This window comes from Eleutherodactylus coqui, chromosome 7 (genome assembly GCF_035609145.1).
Source record: "Eleutherodactylus coqui strain aEleCoq1 chromosome 7, aEleCoq1.hap1, whole genome shotgun sequence".
Taxonomy (NCBI): domain Eukaryota; kingdom Metazoa; phylum Chordata; class Amphibia; order Anura; family Eleutherodactylidae; genus Eleutherodactylus; species Eleutherodactylus coqui.
In genome coordinates this window covers 159,030,847-159,050,624 of record NC_089843.1, presented here as the reverse complement: position 1 = coordinate 159,050,624, position 19,778 = coordinate 159,030,847, and the positions used below count along the sequence as shown (strand labels likewise).

General features: G+C 45.5%; 1 protein-coding gene across 1 annotated transcript in view; it reads left to right on the top strand.

Moving 5' to 3' along the window:
* The window catches only part of SEC24D (SEC24 homolog D, COPII coat complex component), a 106,089-nt gene that overhangs the window by 68,747 nt on the left and 17,564 nt on the right, over positions 1-19,778 (top strand). The window contains exons 12-14 of the mRNA XM_066573884.1: positions 6,634-6,825; positions 7,103-7,196; positions 9,494-9,610. Coding sequence (XP_066429981.1) covers positions 6,634-6,825; positions 7,103-7,196; positions 9,494-9,610 — 403 coding nt within the window. The remainder of the gene's footprint in view (positions 1-6,633; positions 6,826-7,102; positions 7,197-9,493; positions 9,611-19,778) is intronic.

Here is a 19,778-nt window from a genome sequence, read left to right as displayed (position 1 = left end):
AATTAAACAGGCACTAACAGCTAGTATAACATCTAGTTTAACAAAAGCTGCAGGGCTTCAAAAATCATAGATAATATCTATTTCATAAAACCCATACATATAGCAAAACGTCTTTCCTATAATAAATATCAAACGAAGAAAAGCAAACTGGAGTACAGCACTTATAAATATATATATATGACCCCCATCCAGAAGGAATAAGTAAAGTTCAGAGGGGTACCCCTCTGAAGGTGTGTCAGAAACGCGCGTCAGGGGTCTAGTCCCAACACTATGGTGGATGTCTGGGGAGCTTTATACCATTAATATGTATTGAAACTGCTTTGCATTATCTGTGATATGCACTTTACTAATTTCTCAACCCATGGGGGTTAGGCTTCATTCACACGAGCGTATACCGGCCGCGTTTTCACATTGGTTTACAACAAATCAGTTCAGATGGGCGTTTTCCCATGGCATAAAAAGGCTGACCGCAAAAATAGCGCAATACAGTGCACATTCCGGTCGAGGGTTTTTATGTCGGACAGAAAAGATAGTTCAGGAACTATCTTTTGGCCATAATATGGCGACGACTCCCATAGACTCCTATGGAAGCTGCCACAGAAGGGAGGTAGGAGTGAGTTTAGCATCATAACTGCTAAACTTCCACCCTCTTCCTCCCACTCTTCGCCCCTTGACTGCTGTTTGCAATGGGAGGGGGTGTGATAGGGCGGCTGCCAGCAATAGGAGAGGGCAGGAGAGCAGAACTAAACTGTCTCCCCCCGCCCAACGGTATCTTGGGCTCGATGCATACTCGCTGGACCCAGGCCGTCTGGACGGGCACACAAACGGGAGATACAGCTGTAACTCTGTCTCGGCTGTCTCTCATTCACATGATTTTTGGTCACGTTGTGGCCGTGACACGGCCGACCGAAAATCGCCTGTGCTCGTGTGAAAGAGCCCTTATACTGGAGATGCATTGATGGCTATTGCCCTGGACATGTCTAGTGGTATATATCTATTTGAATTTGTATTATGCTCGCAGTGATTCATATCATTATGTGGGGATTTTTTTGATTTAATGTGTTTTTATACTTAAATTGTATGACTTTTTTTACATTTAATAAATATATATATTTTTTTATAAGTCCTGTACTCCAGTTTGCTTTTCTTCTGTTTGATAGTATAACAGCTAGTGCCAAAGAAATTTTTTTCGTAGTTTCATAGCAATCAAAAATTGAAATTAAAAAATCTGTTATCAATGGCTTATGACTATATAAGTAATGAAAATTAAATACACTTCATTCAATACATTAAACAAGGGCTGTCTAGTCTGTAGTTCATAAGGCTATGAGTCCAAGAGCTGCACTTGCCCAGGAGTTAGAGGTCCGCAGGTGATGCCCTAAATCTCCAGTGCTCACTACTCCTCTGAATTGTAGCATTCAAAGCTTCTATTGAACATATTGAGTAAACATCCACAGTGCATAGAGAAAATGTGAGTGAATCCTTGAATTTAATAACCTGCAGATCCCACTTTTGCAGCAATCGGCACCACTAAACATTTCCTTAAAGGGGTTCTGTTATTGAAAAAAAAAATTCTATACTTGCCTATTCCTCCCCTATTAGTCTACTTACTGCATCTTCTCCTCGCTAATCTTCTCCTGGTTCCTGCAGTCCCCCGGGTCACATCACCTCCAGCCGGCTGATTCTTCTGCTTCCTGCCACGAAGCATACATTCACAGCCTAGCAGGGAGTGCCGAGCTATTGCAGAGACTACGCATTCTCGCTGACTCGGCAATAGATCAGCATTCTTATCTAGCCAGTGAACTCTATGTCACAGGGACATGACCTTCACTGACCTGCAGGAAGAAGAATGTGAGGAATGCAGGCTTCATAACAAGCCAGTTTGTGGTGAGCTAATCCAGGGAACTGGAGAAAATTCCCTGCTACAGCAGAGCTGGAGGGTAGAAGACTGCCTGTGGAGGAATAGGTGAGTATAGAATTTTTTCTTTTTTTTTTCAAGAAAAAGTATTTCTGGGAAGCTTTGCATGCGTAGCCTTCTTTTGCTCATGCCACAGCCTCTAGATATGGTTAAATGGACCCAGTCAGCTTAAATATGCAGCTGAATATAAGCTTAGAGATCCAGTGAAAGCTCCTATTAGTGGTTGACAGCTATTTATCTGTGTGCAATCATACACAGATAGCTGTCAATCACTGATGGGAACACCTGCTGGACCACTAAGCTGAGAATGATCAGGGATTTAAATGAATAAAATGCATGTTATACTGAATCTTTTCCCATAGAACTACATATCAGTTTGCTCAGCTCTTCTTGCTCCATAACTTGATGCCTGCTGAATGGACAGCATGTTCAAGCTGACAGATTCCTTTAAGGCAGTTTGTAGAGCCTTCTGTAGATCTTTTGCTGTTACCCTTGGATTCTTTCTCACCTCTTTAAGGATTGTGTGCTTTGTTCTTTAAATGATTTTAAGAGGACGACCCCTACTGGGGAAGCAGCAAAAGTCCTGGACTTTCCCAAATTGTAAATCATTTGCCTCACCACGGATTGATGTGCACCCAGATCTTTAGCAATGCTTTTGTAGCCTTTTGCAGCTTCATGCATCTCTATAACACGTCCTCTGAAGTCTTCTAAACATTGTTTGGATTGGGGCATGGTTCATAGTAAGCAATCTTTCTTCAGTAAAAGGCAGAAACAAATGTTTAACCTATGTATAGGTTAAATGCCACATCCAGTATTACAGCATAAGCCATACTCAGATACCACTGGCTCGAGTGTGACAATATGAACCAAGAAAAAAATGGTATTCCGGCACTCAAAATAAAATCCAATTTCTTAATTGAGTAAGAATTAATACATGACCATTTATTTGTGTTTTTTCACTCAAGAAAGTTTGGTTACTATGAACCATGCCTCAATCTTTCTTGAGAACTGATTTATCAGTAACCAGCCTATCACGTCCATGCAGCACACGACCACCAAGCTCAACGCGGATGAAGGGTGATAACCACGACTGTAAAAAAATCAACTGTTGCACTGAAGCACAGCGCACACCACAACCGAAGAACATAACCCAGAAGTAGGCCTGTGCGACACAAGAATACAACACTCCGCACGGAGACAGGGAATGTACATATGGTAGCCACACACCACGCTATGCGGGACGATAGCAACACTCCAGGGAGAGGGAAGGAAGCCCTAACCTAGCAGGGAGGGTGATGGGTCCCTGCCTAAAGCAGGGACATCGCCTCTCTAAAGGCAGCCCAGTGGTCTTCTTTCTGGGCCCTGATTGTCCCTATAGGAATCTCAGGAGAGGAAAAGGAACCAGCAGCTACTTATCTGCAGGTTGTGAAACACCCAGCACAGCAGAGCTCCAAACTCCACATTCTCCACTGTGGAACGGAATAAGCAGCACTGGTCACCAGGAGGGGTGAGAATATATAGCCCCTCTGCACCTGAACACTAGCAGAATGAATACCAAACCACACCTGCACCCTACTCCCAGGCATGGCTAATCCAGCATGCGTCCATGCAGCAAAGGCAGACAGCACCAACAGAACTCTGCACACGGTGCATTAACCCTTAACCTGCTTAACAAGACAACAGGTCTTTGGCCTGTGTTGAAGCCACAATGCCACAACGTTGTCGCAACCGACAGGCTGAGACACAGCCTTTGTTTGCCTGTATTTAATGGGCCAAGCACCTGTGAAACATACACTTCCAAAATCATCTCCTGATTTGAAACCTCTTTTGCCAATTAGCTCTTGAACAAGTCATTAACACTGAGTCTTTTTTCCTCTGCACTGTGGATGTTTTACTCAATGTGCTCAATATAAAACTAAAACGGTTGAAGTTTCAGTGTGTTATTACTTCAGTTAGATTGTGTTTGTCTGTAATTGTTCGATAACAGTCAGACCACAGTTTATTAGTAATCAGTGCAGAAATCCCAGGTAATTCCAAAGGATTCACTTACGGTTTCTTGCAATTCTATGTATTTTTTAAATCCTAACTGTATCTGTTTCTCTCTGTAGTTTTAGAACAGATCTGTTATTAGTACAAGCCTAGACATATCGATATGTAGTCATTAGGCAATTTGTGCTAGGCTGAGCCTCAGCTGTGGATTGATGCGGAGCAATCTATGATCTCACTGCAGAAAGCCCCCTGATTTTTCCCAATGGAAAAGTGCAATTACTGAACAACTTTGCTGGAGTGAAACAACATCAGATAATAATTCTTGCTCGTTAAAACTGATTCATCTTTTGTGCTCATTGTTTTTACTGGAAGACTTCCAAATGTATACATCATTTAATGTGCCCACAGAATTATTCGGATTAAAGGAAAACTCCAGTATGAGCTATACTTAACCTTGTAATTTTGATGTATTGGTAAGACTTCCCACATTCAGGGGGTCTGCCGGTGATTCCGTCTGCAGCTCTTTTCTTGCTATCTAAAATGCCAAAACCCTGATGGACCTTATTTCAGTTTGTCAGGATTCTGATGTTTTTTTGGCAGCAAGAATTGCTGGAATCGTGTTTCAATTTACAGCAAATAACACAATAGTGTGTTACCGTGTTAGCCAGAAAGGTATCACCCATATAATACTGATTTTGTTCTTTTCATACAAGAGTATTTAACATCACATAGGAATTGGCTTAAAAATGGATCTGACATAGCCTTCATATAAACAGAATAGGGATACCAATCACTTGAAATCCTTTGCATCAAACGTTAATAAATGAACCCTGTTGATTTCTCTTGCACATAACTATCAGTTGACCTTCCAGTTTACAGTAAAGTTTAAAGTCCTGGGAAAGCGTGAAAGAATGTCTCCCAAACTGGACTTTTCTTTTCTCGTGAAGGGTAGTAGATATAACCATCGTTGACTGCTAAATGTGGTTTGTGAGCTCATGTTGACAACAGTTCGGGCAGAAAATGAGGTGTAACTGTTATTGGTATACTCCATCTGCTTCAATAATTCTTCTTCTCATAGTATCTCGTTGTTGTTGTTAGCCGTTTAGTCGTTCCCAACCCTTGGCAAACCTTAGGGCTCCCTCCCTCCACGTTTTTCGGTTTTGCACTTTTTCTTTCAATAGTGTGATATCCATGCCAGTATAAGCTCTGACAGTATCAGCCATCCTATCCTTTGGCGGCCGGGTCTTCTTTTGCCACTGATCTGTCCAAGCATTATAGATTTTTCTAGCGACTCTGCCCACATTACATGGCCAAAATCCGTAAGTCTGAGTCCGGTCATCTTCCCCTACAGTGATATATCGGGTCTTATACGATGCAGGACTTCTCTGTTTGTTACTCTTGCTGTTTAGACTTGGCAACCTAACCCGTAAAAACTTTGCCTTGGAAGCCCTATAAAAGAGCTCTCCTGATTTCTGATATAACTCTTTAAACCCCTTAAGGACCGTTCCTTTTTTCATTTTCGTTTTTACCTCCCCACTTTCAAAAAAAAATCATAACTTTATTTATCCATCAACGTAGCTGTCCAAGGGTTTGATTTTATGAGGGACGAGATGTATTTTTCAGTGGTGCTACTTAATGTACCACATAATGTACCGAAAAACCTTTAAAAATTAGATTGAAATGGAAAAAATATGCAATTACGCCATCTTTGGTTGGGTCTTGTTTTTAGGCTGGATTCAGACGAACGTATATTGGCTGGGTTTTCACGCCCAGCCGATATACGTCATCTCTCTCTGCAGGGGGGAAGCCTGGAAGAGCCAGGAGCAGTGCTCTGAGCTCCCGCCCCATCTCTGCCTCCTCTCCGCCCCTCTGCACCATTTGCAGTGGGGAGAGGCGGGACGGGGGCGGGGCTAATTATCAGAACGTAGCCCCGTCCCACCTCCTTTCATTGCAAATAGTGCAGAGGGGCGGTGAGGGAGTGGAGAGAAGGCAGAGAGGGGGCAGGAGCGCAGTTCCTGCTCCTGGCTCTTCCATCCCCCCCCCCCCCTGCAGATGAGGACACTGTATATTGGCTCGGCGTGAAAACCGAGCCGATATATGGTTGTCTGAATCCACCCTTACGGTGTAGACACTGTGGCAAAGAATAACATAACAACTTTATTCTACGGGTCAGTGCGATTATGATAATGCCAAATATACATATATATTACCCACACTTATTTTTTTCTCTTGCTGTACTACTTTTGAAAAATAGAATATCTTCAGAATAAAATAAAATTATTTTCCCCTGCCATCTTCTGACCACCATAACTTTTTTTTTTATTTTTCCGGTAACATAGTTGTGTCAGGGCTCGTTTTTTTTGTGGGATGTCCTGTAATTTCTATCGGTACCATTTTAGAAAGCTCCAGGCTGCCGGGGCAGCCAAACAGCACTTTGTGAACGCATCGCTGGAGGGTCATTGGGGACCCCTCAACTTCAGTCAGTGAATTTGAAGTGTTAATAACTGTAATCAGCGTTCATGCTGATCGTGGCTGTTGCTGGCAGGTATCTGCTGTAAGCATCAGTCAGCACCCACATTCTATGGAGCGGGATCGTCTCCCGATCCCCCAAATGTACAGGTCGAAACTGAGTGGCCTGTGTCATTAAGGGGTTAAGATGCATTGCGAAAATGTCACCTGTTGCTACAGCCTTTCATCTCATTAACTCGTCTGTCTTCTGTTTGCAGAGAAGAGAATGCTGAGTCCTCACCTATCCGTGTGGGATTTGTCACTTACAATAAGGTTCTACACTTCTACAATGTGAACTGCAACCTGGCCCAGCCACAGATGATGGTGGTGACGGATGTGGCTGAAGTCTTTCTGCCTCTGCTGGATGGTTTTCTTGTCAACTTTAATGAAGCAAGAACAGTCATTAACAAGTAATATACAGTTTCTGCTAATTATGTAGTCAATGACTCCTATTTCTAGTTAGTATGATCTTCATTGGAAACAAAAAGTTCCAATTAGCTGTGTTAGGGCGCTAATACACGAGCACCAGCTCCCGCCGCTGCAGCTTTCTATTGCCAGTAATTGTCAGACAGAACTTGCACGCCAGGTACAGCCCATCCATTAACTGTAAACTGCAGCGCTGACAGCGCCCTCAGAGCAGTTGTGCATTTCACTAGTATTGCAACTGATGACTTCTTTCTCTTGCAGCCTGCTCAGTCAGATTCCAGACATGTTTGCAGATACCAATGAAAGTGAAACTGTGTTTGTCCCCGTAATCCAGGCTGGCATGGAGGCACTGAAGGTTAGAATGGCTTTTACAATATACACTTTCATTTATGTGTTATATGTCTTGACAAGCTTTTTATTGATCCATTTTATGCATGGGCAATTTTGACGAGCACAAAAAAAAAAAAATATGAGCTATAAAATACAAGAATCTCCATGATCCATATTTGATCTGCATAGTCAACAAATGTTGTGATTCGGTGCATTAGATGTGCAGCTGTTGTCTTCTCAGTCCCAGAGTAGAAAAAAATTTGCACCCTCCATATATGACATTCAGAGGTCACTTATCAATCCTAATTGATGAGAGGTGGTAACATGAAGAAAAGTTCCTCTATGCCCCTGGAGTCACTGGAAGCTGTGCAGGGGCAGAGATGACAGTAACTGGATCAGATCTTATCTTCCTGATGTCACTTACTGCTTCTCTCTTCCCTGCAGTCTCCTAGGGCCCATTTGCACTGCATGGTTTGTCAAAGTGCTAACAACCGCTTGTCCATGAGTGAGTGCATTACATGCTCTGCCCCTGATCACATGACTGGGACTTCATCGCAGGCCCTAAATCATAAAACATGCAGAGCCTGACAGTAGCCTTGTTGACAGAACCTGTGATCATGTCACCGTCATGTGATCAGTCACCAGCTTTTAGCGCCACCCCGGATCACATGATGGTGATGTCATCACAGGTGCTTCACTTAATAAAAACCTGCAGAGCCGGACAGCAGCCATGTGCCGACAGGACCTGTGATGATCTCACCATCATATGATCATTTACTGGCTCTTAGCTCCGCTCATCACATGACGGTGATGTCCTCACAGATCCTAAACTCGCATAGGTCATTGAAGAATGTATGTAGCGGAGCTATGTGTGTGTGTGACGTGCATGTAGCAGAGCTGTGTATTGTGTGTGATACTCATGTACTTGAGCTGTGTGTGTGTGCTGTGTGTGACTTGCCTATGTAGCAAAGCTGCGTGTGGTGTGTGACGCGCACGTAGCAGAACTGTGTGTGTTGTGTGTGAAATGTGCATGTAACAGAGCTGTGTGCAACACATACATGTAGCAGAGCTATGTGTGTGTGTGACGCGCATGTAGCAGAGCTGTGTATGGTGTGTGATACTCATGTACTAGAGCTGTGTGTTCTGTGTGTGACTTGCCTATGTAGCAAAGCTGCGTGTGGTGTGTGTGTGTGACGCGCATGTAGCAGAACTGTGTGTGTTGTGTGTGAAATGCGCATGTAACAGAGCTGTGTGCAACACATACATGTACAGAGCTGTGTGTGTGTCTCGTGCGTGTAGAAGAACTGTGTCTGGTGTCTGTGACACGCAGATGTTGCAGAGCTGTGTGGTGTGTTTTGTGTATGACATGCACATGTAGCAGAATTTTGTGTGTGTGTTTGACACGTGCATGTAGCAGAGCTGTGTGTATGACATGCGCATGTAGCAGAGCTGTGTGTGACACGCGCATGTAAGCAACGACTATGACGAAATCACAGGTCCTAAAGCAGCAGGTCCTAAAACAGCAGCCATGTGCTTACAACGCTTTCGGCTTTCGCTATATTATATCAGTAAGTAGTGCATTGCGCCACCAGAAACTCTGGTACTATAATCAACACCTAATCACTTGTATGATTTGAACGACTGCCTGTTTACACGGGCTGATCCATTGTTCAGTTTTCTGCATGCAGAAGCTGAACAATGAACAAGAAGCATAGTAACATAGTAACAGTTTGTAAGGCCGAATGAAGACAATGTCCATCTAGTCCAGCCTGTTTATCCTCCTGTGTTGTTGATCCAGAGGAAGGCAAAAAAACTCCAAGAGCAGAAGCCAATTAGCCCTTTTGGGTAAAAAGTTCCCTCCCGACTCCCTAATGGCAATCAGACTAAGGAGTCGCGAACGAGTTCTAATTAGTTGTTGAGTTGGGGCACTCATTTACACTGACTAATCGCTCAGATTTCGGCTGGATGTGAGAATCTGAACAATTTATTGGCCTGTGTTGAAGGGCCCTAACATGAACACAAACCCATGCAGTAAAACTTTTCATGCCACTCCCTTGTAGCCACAGCAAGCACTTGGGGCATGTTTACATGGCAGAATCTGATGCCGATTTATCCAGCTCTGAAAGCCTTGACTTAATTACGGATTTCTGCTGCAGCTATGCACATATATATCCACAGGTACCCAACTTTTCAGTGGGGAATCTCGGAATCCACATAAAGAAGTAACATGTCACTCCGCACATCTATTTGTATTCATTAATAAAATTAACAATCCCTGCTTGATACTTTTAATGAAAATTATCCAATTTCCATCACTGCCAGGCCGCAGAATGTTCGGGGAAGCTCTTCATCTTCCATTCATCTCTTCCAACTGCAGAAGCCCCAGGAAAACTAAAGAACCGAGACGACAGAAGACTAATTAACACAGACAAAGAAAAGGTATTAAAAGATTTTAGTAGTGGAAAATACCTGAAAGCCAAGATTAATGCAGTTCTGTAACTCTATGCGAAGTATTTACCCAATACTGTCTAATTTTCCTTATTCACAAGTCGGATATATGGGATATTTCATAGCTGGACTTCTTATTTTACTTCCATGACTTCTACTTTTCCTCTCGGGCTCCTTTGTACATAATTGATCTAGTAATACAGGCTCTTCATTTTGAAGCCTCAAATGGACTATTTTTGACAGCTGACACCTGCCTGTAGCAGCCACCATCAGCGCTCACACTGATCACAGCTGTTAACATTTAAAAAGCTGCTGTCAATTCTGATAGCGGCATTTAAATGCTCTGATCAGGGTTCGGAGGTCCTGAATGTTTTTTCTTTTTCTTACTCCGTTTCTAAGAAAAAAAATTAATAAAAAGTTGTATGTACCCTAAAATGGTACCAATAGAGACTACAGGATGTCCTGCAAAAAGACGAGCCCTCACATTTCTATGTGGACGGGAAAATAAAAAGAAAATTAGGGCTGTCAGAAGGTGGCAGCAGAAAATAACTTTATTTTTTTCCAAAGATATTTTATTTTTTAAAACGAGTACAGAAAAAAAGTATAAGTTGGTATTGTATTAATTGTACTGACTGGAGATGAACGAACGTACTCGTCTGAGTTTGATGCTCGTTCGAGTATTAGCGTGTTCGAGATGCTCGTTACTCGAGGCGAGCACCACGCGATGTTCGAGTTACTTTCACTTTCGTCTCTGAGACATTAGCGCGCTTTTCTGGCCAATAGAAAGACAGGGAAGGCATTACAACTTCCCCCTGTGATGTTCCATCCCTATCCCACCCCTCTGCAGTGAGTGGCTGGGGAGATCAGGTGTCACCCGAGTATTTAAATCTGCCCCGTCCGCGGCTCGCCACAGATGCATTCTGACATAGATCAGGGAAAGTGCTACTGATGCTGCTGCTGCTATAAGGAGAGCGTTAGGAGTTATCTTAGGCTTGAAGAACCCCAGCGGTCCTTCTTAGGGCCACATCTGACCGTGTGCAGTACTGTTGAGGCTGCTTTTAGCAGTGTTGCACGTTTTTTTTTTTTTGTATATCGGGCGTGCAGAGCATTGCGTCCTGAGTCTGCAGTCCTTGTACATAGTATACGGCGTGTACTGGTGTGGCAGGGACAGTGGGAAAGGTGAAAGAGATATACTGTCTATATAGGCAGTGGGCTTTTTCAAAAAAATTTGGGAAAAAAAAAATATTTGGGCTGCCTGTGACCGTCCTCAGTGTACTGCGTGTCTGCTGGGGGTAGTAGTCCTAATTAATATGCAGCTAGGTGTTACAGCAGGCTTGCGCAAAAGTGTTTCCTGGCTCTGCGTTGCCCGTTACATCACCGCCGTCATCCCGTCCGGAGGGAAACAGTCTGCAGTAATTTTACATAGTATAGGGCCAGTACTGGTGAGGCAGGGACAGTGGGAAAGGTGAAAGAGATATACTGTCTATATAGGCAGTGGGCTTTTTCAAACAAATTTGGGAAAAAAATTATATTTGGGCTGCCTGTGACCGTCCTCAGTGTACAGCAGGCTTGCGCAAAACTGTTTCCTGGCTCTGCGTTGCCCGTGACATCACCGCCGTCATCCCGTCCACAGTGAAACAGTATACATATATACGCTGCCTACAGTATCTGTCTGCTGTCTCAGCTCAGCCTTTCAAAAAATAGAAGCAAAATACTTAAGGCCTACTAGTGGCGTTTGGCCACTTGACTGCTTGAGCGCTGTGAATTCCACTAGCTCAGTCATACGCACCTACGTCTCACTACAGGCTTGCGCAAAATTCTTTCCTGGCTCTGCTGTGCGTTCCGTAAGCGAAGTCAGCCTCCAACCACAGGCCAATAAGCGGCACATTTAATTACAGCGTTCTGTTTCTGCACTACTGGTAATACAGCATGCTGAGGGGTAGGGGTAGGCCTAGAGGACGTGGATGCGGGCGAGGACGTGGAGGCCCAAGTCAGGGTGTGGGCACAGGCCGAGCTCCTGGTCCAGGTGTATCGCAGCCGACTGCTGCGGGATTAGGAGAGAGGCACGTTTCTGGCATCCCCAGATTAATCTCACAACTAATGGGTCCACGCGGTAGACCTTTATTAGAAAATGAGCAGTGTGAGCAGGTCCTGTCGTGGATGGCAGAAAGTGCATCCAGCAATCTATCGACCACCCAGAGTTCTACGCCGTCCACTGCTGCAACTCTGAATCCTCTGGCTGCTGCTCCTCCTTCCTCCCAGCCTCCTCACTCCATTACAATGACACATTCTGAGGAGCAGGCAGACTCCCAGGAACTGTTCTCGGGCCCCTGCCCAGAATGGGCAGCAATGGTTCCTCTCCCACCGGAGGAGTTTGTCGTGACCGATGCCCAACCTTTGGAAAGTTCCCAGGGTCCGGGGGATGAGGCTGGGGACTTCCAGCAACTGTCTCAAGAGCTTTCAGTGGGTGAGGAGGACGATGACGATGAGACACAGTTGTCTATCACTCAGGTAGTAGTAATTGCAGTAAGTCCGAGGGAGGAGCGCACAGAGGATTCGGAGGAAGAGCAGCAGGACGATGAGGTGACTGACCCCACCTGGTTTGCTAAGCCTACTGAGGACAGGTCTTCAGAGGGGGAGGCAAGTGCAGCAGCAGGGCAGGTTGGAAGAGGCAGTGCGGTGGCCAGGGGTAGAGGCAGGGCCAGACCGAATAATCCACCAACTGTTTCCCAAAGCGCCCCCTCGCGCCATGCCACCCTGCAGAGGCCGAGGTGCTCAAAGGTCTGGCAGTTTTTCACTGAGAGTGCAGACGACCGACGAACAGTGGTGTGCAACCTTTGTCGCGCCAAGATCAGCCAGGGAGCCACCACCACCAGCCTCACCACCACCAGCATGCGTAGGCATATGATGGCCATGCACCCCACAAGGTGGGACGAAGGCCGTTTACCGCCTCCGGTTTGCACCACTGCCTCTCCCCCTGTGCCCCAACCTGCCACTGAGATCCAATCCCCCTCTCAGGACACAGGCACTACCGTCTCCTGGCCTGCACCCACACCCTCACCTCCGCTGTCCTCGGCCCTATCCACCAATGTCTCTCAGCGCACCGTCCAGCCGTCGCTAGCGCAAGTGTTTGAGCGCAAGTACGCCGCCACGCACCCGCACACTCAAGCGTTAAACGTGCACATAGCCAAATTGATCAGCCTGGAGATGCTGCCGTATAGGCTTGTGGAAATGGAGGCTTTCAAAAGCATGATGGCGGCGGCGGCGGCCCCGCGCTACTCGGTTCCCAGTCGCCACTACTTTTCCCGATGTGCCGTCCCAGCCCTGCACGACCACGTCTCCCGCAACATTGTACGCGCCCTCACCAATGCGGTTACTGCCAAGGTCCACTTAACAACCGACACGTGGACAAGCACAGGCGGGTAGGGCCACTATATCTCCCTGACGGCACATTGGGTGAATTTAGTGGAGGCTGGGACCGAGTCAGAGCCTGGGACCGCTCAAGTCCTACCCACCCCCAGAATTGCGGGCCCCAGCTCGGTGCTGGTATCTGCGGCGGTGTATGCTTCCTCCACTAACCCACCCTCCTCCTCCTACACAACCTCTGTCTCGCAATCAAGATGTGTCAGCAGCAGCACGTCGCCAGCAGTCGGTGTCGCGCGGTGTGGCAACACAGCGGTGGGCAAGCGTCAGCAGGCCGTGCTGAAACTACTCAGACATCTGCCAGGTCCTTGGAAACTTTGAGGAGTCTACCCAGATGGTGAGCGGGGATGCTGCAATCATTAGCGTCACCATTCCTCTGCTATGCCTCTTGAGAAGTTCCCTGCTAAGCATAAAGGCATACGCTTTGCGCTCGGAAACAGAGGCGGGGGAAGACAGTATGTTGCTGGATAGTCAGAGCACCCTCATGTCTATATCTCAGCGCGTTGAGGAGGAGGAGGAGCATGAGGAGGATGAGGAGGAGGGGGAAGAGACAGCTTGGCCCACTGCTGAGGGTACCCATGCTGCTTGCCTGTCATCCTTTCACCGTGTATGGCCTGAGGAGGAGGAGGAGGATCCTGAAAGTGATCTTCCTAGTGAGGACAGCCATGTGTTGCGTACAGGTACCCTGGCACACATGGCTGACTTCATGTTAGGATGCCTTTCTCGTGACGCTCGCGTTACACGCATTCTGGCCACTACGGATTACTGGGTGTACACACTGCTCGACCCACGGTATAAGGAGAACCTTTCCACTCTGATACCCGAAGAGGAAAGGGGTTCGAGAGTGATGCTATACCACAGGACCCTGGCGGACAAGCTGATGGTAAAATTCCCATCCGACAGCGCTAGTGGCAGAAGGCGCAGTTCCGAGGGCCAGGTAGCAGGGGAGGCGCGGAGATCAGGCAGCATGTACAGCACAGGCAGGGGAACACTCTCTAAGGCCTTTGACAGCTTTCTGGCTCCCCAGCAAGACTGTGTCACCGCTCCCCAGTCAAGGCTGAGTCGGCGGGAGCACTGTAAAAGGATGGTGAGGGAGTACGTAGCCGATCGCACGACCGTCCTCCGTGACGCCTCTGCCCCCTACAACTACTGGGTGTCAAAGCTGGACACGTGGCCTGAACTCGCGCTGTATGCCCTGGAGGTGCTTGCTTGTCCTGCGGCTAGCGTCTTGTCAGAGAGGGTGTTTAGTGCGGCTGGGGGAATCATCACAGATAAGCGTACCCGCCTGTCAACCGACAGTGCCGAAGGCTTACACTCATCAAGATGAACAAAGCCTGGATTTCCCCAGACTTCTCTTCTCCACCAGCGGACAGCAGCGATACCTAAACAATACGTAGGCTGCACCCGCGGATGGAAGCATTGTTCTCTATCACCATCAAAAACGTGGACCTTTTTGCTTCATCAATCTGTGTATAATATTCCTCCTCCTCCTGAAACCTGACGTAATCACGCCGAACGGGCAATTTTTCTTAGGCCCACAAGGCTCAGTCATATAGTTTTTGTAAACAATTTTTATACGTTTCAATGCTCATTAAAGCGTTGAAACTTTCACCTGAACCAATTTTAACTGGGCTGCCTCCAGGCCTAGTTACAAATTAAGCCACATTAACCAAAGCAATTAATGGGTTTCACCTGCCCTCTTGGTTGGGCATGGGCAATTTTTCTGAGGTACATTAGTACTGTTGGTACACCAATTTTTTGGGGGCCCTCGCCTACAGTGTAATCTAATTAATTTTTTGCCCACCTGCATTAAAGCTGACGTTACATCAGCTGTGCTGGGCACTGCAATGGGATATATTTATGTACCGCCGGTGGCTTCCTGGCACCCACCCATGCTGTCGATCCACACGGAGTTGTAACTGCATGTGTCCACTTCTAAAGAACCCCAGTCTGACTGGGGCATGCAGTATGGGCCGAAGCCCACCTGCATTTAATCGGACGTTACCTCAGCTGTGCTGGGCACTGCAATGGGATATATTTATGTACCGCCGGTGGCTTCCTGGCACCCACCCATGCTGTCGATCCACACGGAGTTGTAACTGCATGTGTCCACTTCTAAAGAACCCCAGTCTGACTGGGGCATGGAGTGTGGGCCGAAGTCCACCTGCATTAAACCTGACGTTAGCTTTGCTGTCCAGGGCACTGCAATGGGATATATTTATGTACCGCCGGTGGGTTCCAGGGAGCCACCCATGCTGTCGGTCCACACGGAATTCCCATTGCGGAGTTGTACCTGCCTGTGACTATTTATAAAAAAAACGCGGTCTGACTGGGGCATGCAGACACCTTGACAGAATGAATAGTGTGTGGCACATAGGTTCCCCATTGCTATGCCCACGTGTGCAGCTCCTGATGGCGGTGGCACAGGATTGGATTTCTCATTGCTTCTGTACAGCATTGTGGGCTATCGCCCAGCCCCTTTTAAAGAGGGTCGCTGCCTAGCCGTGCCAACCCTCTGCAGTGTGTGCCTGCGGTTCCTCCTCATGGCAGACGCACTTATAAATAGACATGAGGGTGGTGTGGCATGAGGGCAGCTGAAGGCTGCGCAGGGACACTGGGTCGTGCGGGGGGTTGGGCAGCATGTTACCCAGGAGAAGTGGCAGCGGATTGTCATGCAGGCAGTGATTGTGCTTTGTTGGAGGTAGTGTGGTACTTAGCTAAGGTATGCATTGCTAATGAGGGTTTTTCAGAAGTAAAAATTGTTGGGAGGGGGGGGGGCACTCTTGGCGCTATTGTGGCTTAATAGTGGGACCTGGGAACTTGAGATGCAGCCCAACATGTAGCCCCTCGCCTGCCCTATCATTTGCTTTGTCGTTCCCATCACTTTCTTGAATTGCCCCGATTTTCACAAATGGAAACCTTAGCGAGCATCGGCGAAATACAAAAATGCTCGAGTCGCCCATTGACTTCAATGGGGTTCGTTACTCGAAATGAACCCTCGAGCATCGCGAAAATTTCGTCTCGAGTAACGAGCACCCGAGCATTTTGGTGCTCGCTCATCTCTAGTACTGACCCATGGAATAAAGTTCTTACTTCATTTTCGCTGTAAAAACAAAAGAGCTTCATCTTAAATGGGTTATTGGTTCTGCTTTAGACAGATGTGACAACATATGTTTTCTATTCTTTCCCATTTCCTATTATATGAATAATGTATCTTCATACAGATAATGACTTGCTATAAATACTAAGAAACCCTATAGAAACTCTATAGGTACAATAAGTTTTCTATAGAAAGCCATGCAAACAATTCTATTACGCTTCTGTTGAATGTAAATGCTAATTATTTTTTTTACTAAAGTTACCTTTTACATGGAGCAATTATTACCCGAATAATCACTTAAAACAGCAAATACAGGCGATAGTTGTCCCCAGAACACGCTCATCTAAACACCAAGGGACTACCGGCCCGTGTAAACAGGCAGACGTCCATCTTTGACTGAAGTCAGGCGGTCAGAAGGCCTCTACGGCGCACTCCACCTCCATTCACTGAATGATTATTGCTTCTGCATGAACGCATAGGAGCGATAGTCTGTGGCACAGTCTTCAGGCACTTATGTGCCCTACAGTCACCCCTTTTGCAGGGAGGGACCTTTAATCTTATTCTGTTTTGCATTGAGACATATTCTACATGAAGAGTTGATGTCATTTATATACCAAGCTAATTAGCCGTTGTATAAGCATGCATAGCAGTTCCAGTCCAATTGCTCTTCCAGAACAGTTTAATATCTTGTCCTATAAAGGAACTCCTAGGAGCCACACGTTTTATTTGCCTTTCTAAAATCTTATTTATGTCACCTACATCCAGTGGTCACTAATTAGTAGTTACTTTTATTAAGCAATTATTTCTCATTGAGTATATGTTTGTAGATTACAAAGTATAGTATGGAGATTGGGCTGGGTAAGGCTGTGTTGATCTCTACGCTGAAGGTTTTCTCTCAGACCCCATCACATTTCAGGGACACCTCAGCGGTAGCTGACAGACCCCATTATAAATCAATGTGGTCTGCTAGCTAGAACACTGATGTGAACAGAGCCTAAGAAAAATGGTAAACTACAAACATGTCACTGGTGAAGCTGCAATTATTGACTGCAATTCAGGGGCGTACCTAAAGGCTCAGGGGCCCGGGTGCAAAAGTTCAGCTCGGGCCCCCCCCCCCAGGTCCTATTTCCCCTTCGCCCCGTATCTATGCCTGAGGGCCAATGTCCACGTGCGGATTTTATTTATAAAATCCGCATGGGGAATCCGTGCATCTTGCTGCCCATAGGGATGCATTGGCATCGGTAGGGCAGCTAAAAGCATGCAGATGGGATTCCTTCCTGGTTTGCGGGTCACACGCACAGGAGGAAATCGCAGCATGCTCCATTTTCCTGTGGATCTGCCACACGGACAGCTCCCGAGGCTTCCATTGAGGCCTATGGAAGCCGTTTGTATCCGTGGCACAGCCGCAGCTGTTTTTGTACTGTGCCGCTGATACGCGGGAGAACAGGACATTTTTTAAAATATTGGTGCGCATGCATGCGGCACGCTGCCGGCGTGCCGAGCACATCTGCTGACCAGAAGAAAGAAAATCCGGAAAGCACAGAGAGGAGCCCCGCAGCGTCCAGAGAGGTGAGTATAATGTATTTTCTCTCTCCATGTCCACGGGCATGTACGGATTTCACTGGATTCAGCACCGTGCGTGCAAGTGGACATGAGGTCTAAGAGAGAGAGATGGATATATACATAGATATGAGAGAGATAGATAGATATGAGATAGATAGATATGAGATAGATAGATATGAGATAGATAGATAGATAGATAGATGGGTAGGTAGACAGACAAATAGATAGATAGATAGATAGATAGATAGATAGATAGATAGATAGATAGATAGATAGATAGATAGATAGATAGATAGATAGATATGAGATAGATAGATAGATATGAGAGATAGATAGATAGATAGATATGAGATAGATAGATATGGAGATAGATAGATATGGAGATAGATAGATGGAGAGATAGATATGGAGAGAGAGAGATATGGAGATTGATAGAGGGATTGATAGAGGGATTGATAGAGGGATTGATAGAGGGATAGATAGAGGGATAGATAGAGGGATAGATAGAGGGATAGATAGAGGGATAGATAGAGGGATAGATAGAGGGATAGATAGAGGGATAGATAGAGGGATAGATAGAGAGATAGATAGAGAGATAGATAGAGAGATAGATAGAGAGATAGATAGAGAGATAGATAGAGAGATAGGGAGAGAGATAGGGAGAGAGATAGGGAGAGAGATAGGGAGAGAGATAGGGAGAGAGATAGGGAGAGAGATAGGGAGAGAGATAGATATGGATATGGAGATGGATATGGAGATGGATATGGAGATAGATATGGAGATACATAGAGATAGATATAGATATGGAGATGGAGATGGATATAGAGATGGATATAGAGATGGATATAGAGATAGATATAGAGATAGATATGGAGATAGATATGGAGATAGATATGGAGATAGATATGGAGATAGATATGGAGATAGATATGGAGATAGATATGGAGATAGATATGGAGATAGATAGAGATAGATATAGAGATGGAGATGGAGATGGAGATGGATATAGAGATAGATATGGAGATAGATAGAGATAGATATAGATATGGAGATGGAGATGGATATAGAGATAGATATGGAGATACATAGAGATAGATATAGATATGGAGATGGAGATGGATATGGAGATGGATATGGAGATGGATATGGAGATGGATATAGAGATGGATATAGAGATGGATATAGAGATGGATATAGAGATGGATATAGAGATGGATATAGAGATGGATATAGAGATAGATATAGAGATAGATATGGAGATAGATATGGAGATAGATATGGAGATAGATATGGAGATAGATATGGAGATAGATATGGAGATAGATATGGAGATAGATATGGAGATAGATATGGAGATAGATATGGAGATAGATATGGAGATAGATATGGAGATAGATAGAGATAGATATAGATATGGAGATGGAGATGGATATAGAGATAGATATAGAGATAGATATGGAGATAGATATGGAGATGGATATGGAGATGGATATGGAGATGGATATGGAGATGGATATGGAGATGGATATGGAGATGGATATGGAGATGGATATGGAGATGGATATGGAGATGGATATGGAGATGGATATGGAGATGGATATGGAGATGGATATGGAGATAGATATGGAGATGGAGATGGATAGAGAGATGGATAGAGAGATGGATAGAGAGATGGATATGGAGATGGATATGGAGATGGATATGGAGATGGATATGGAGATACATAGAGATGGATATGGAGATGGATATGGAGATGGAGATGGATATGGAGATGGATATGGAGATGGATATGGAGATGGAGATACATGGAGATGGATATGGAGATGGATATGGAGATGGATATGGAGATGGATATGGAGATGGATATGGAGATAGATATGGAGATAGATATGGAGATAGATATGGAGATAGATATAGAGATAGATATGGAGATAGATATAGAGATAGATATAGAGATAGATATGGAGATAGATATGGAGATAGATATAGAGATAGATATAGAGATAGATATGGAGATAGATATGGAGATGGATATGGAGATGGATATGGAGATGGATATGGAGATGGATATGG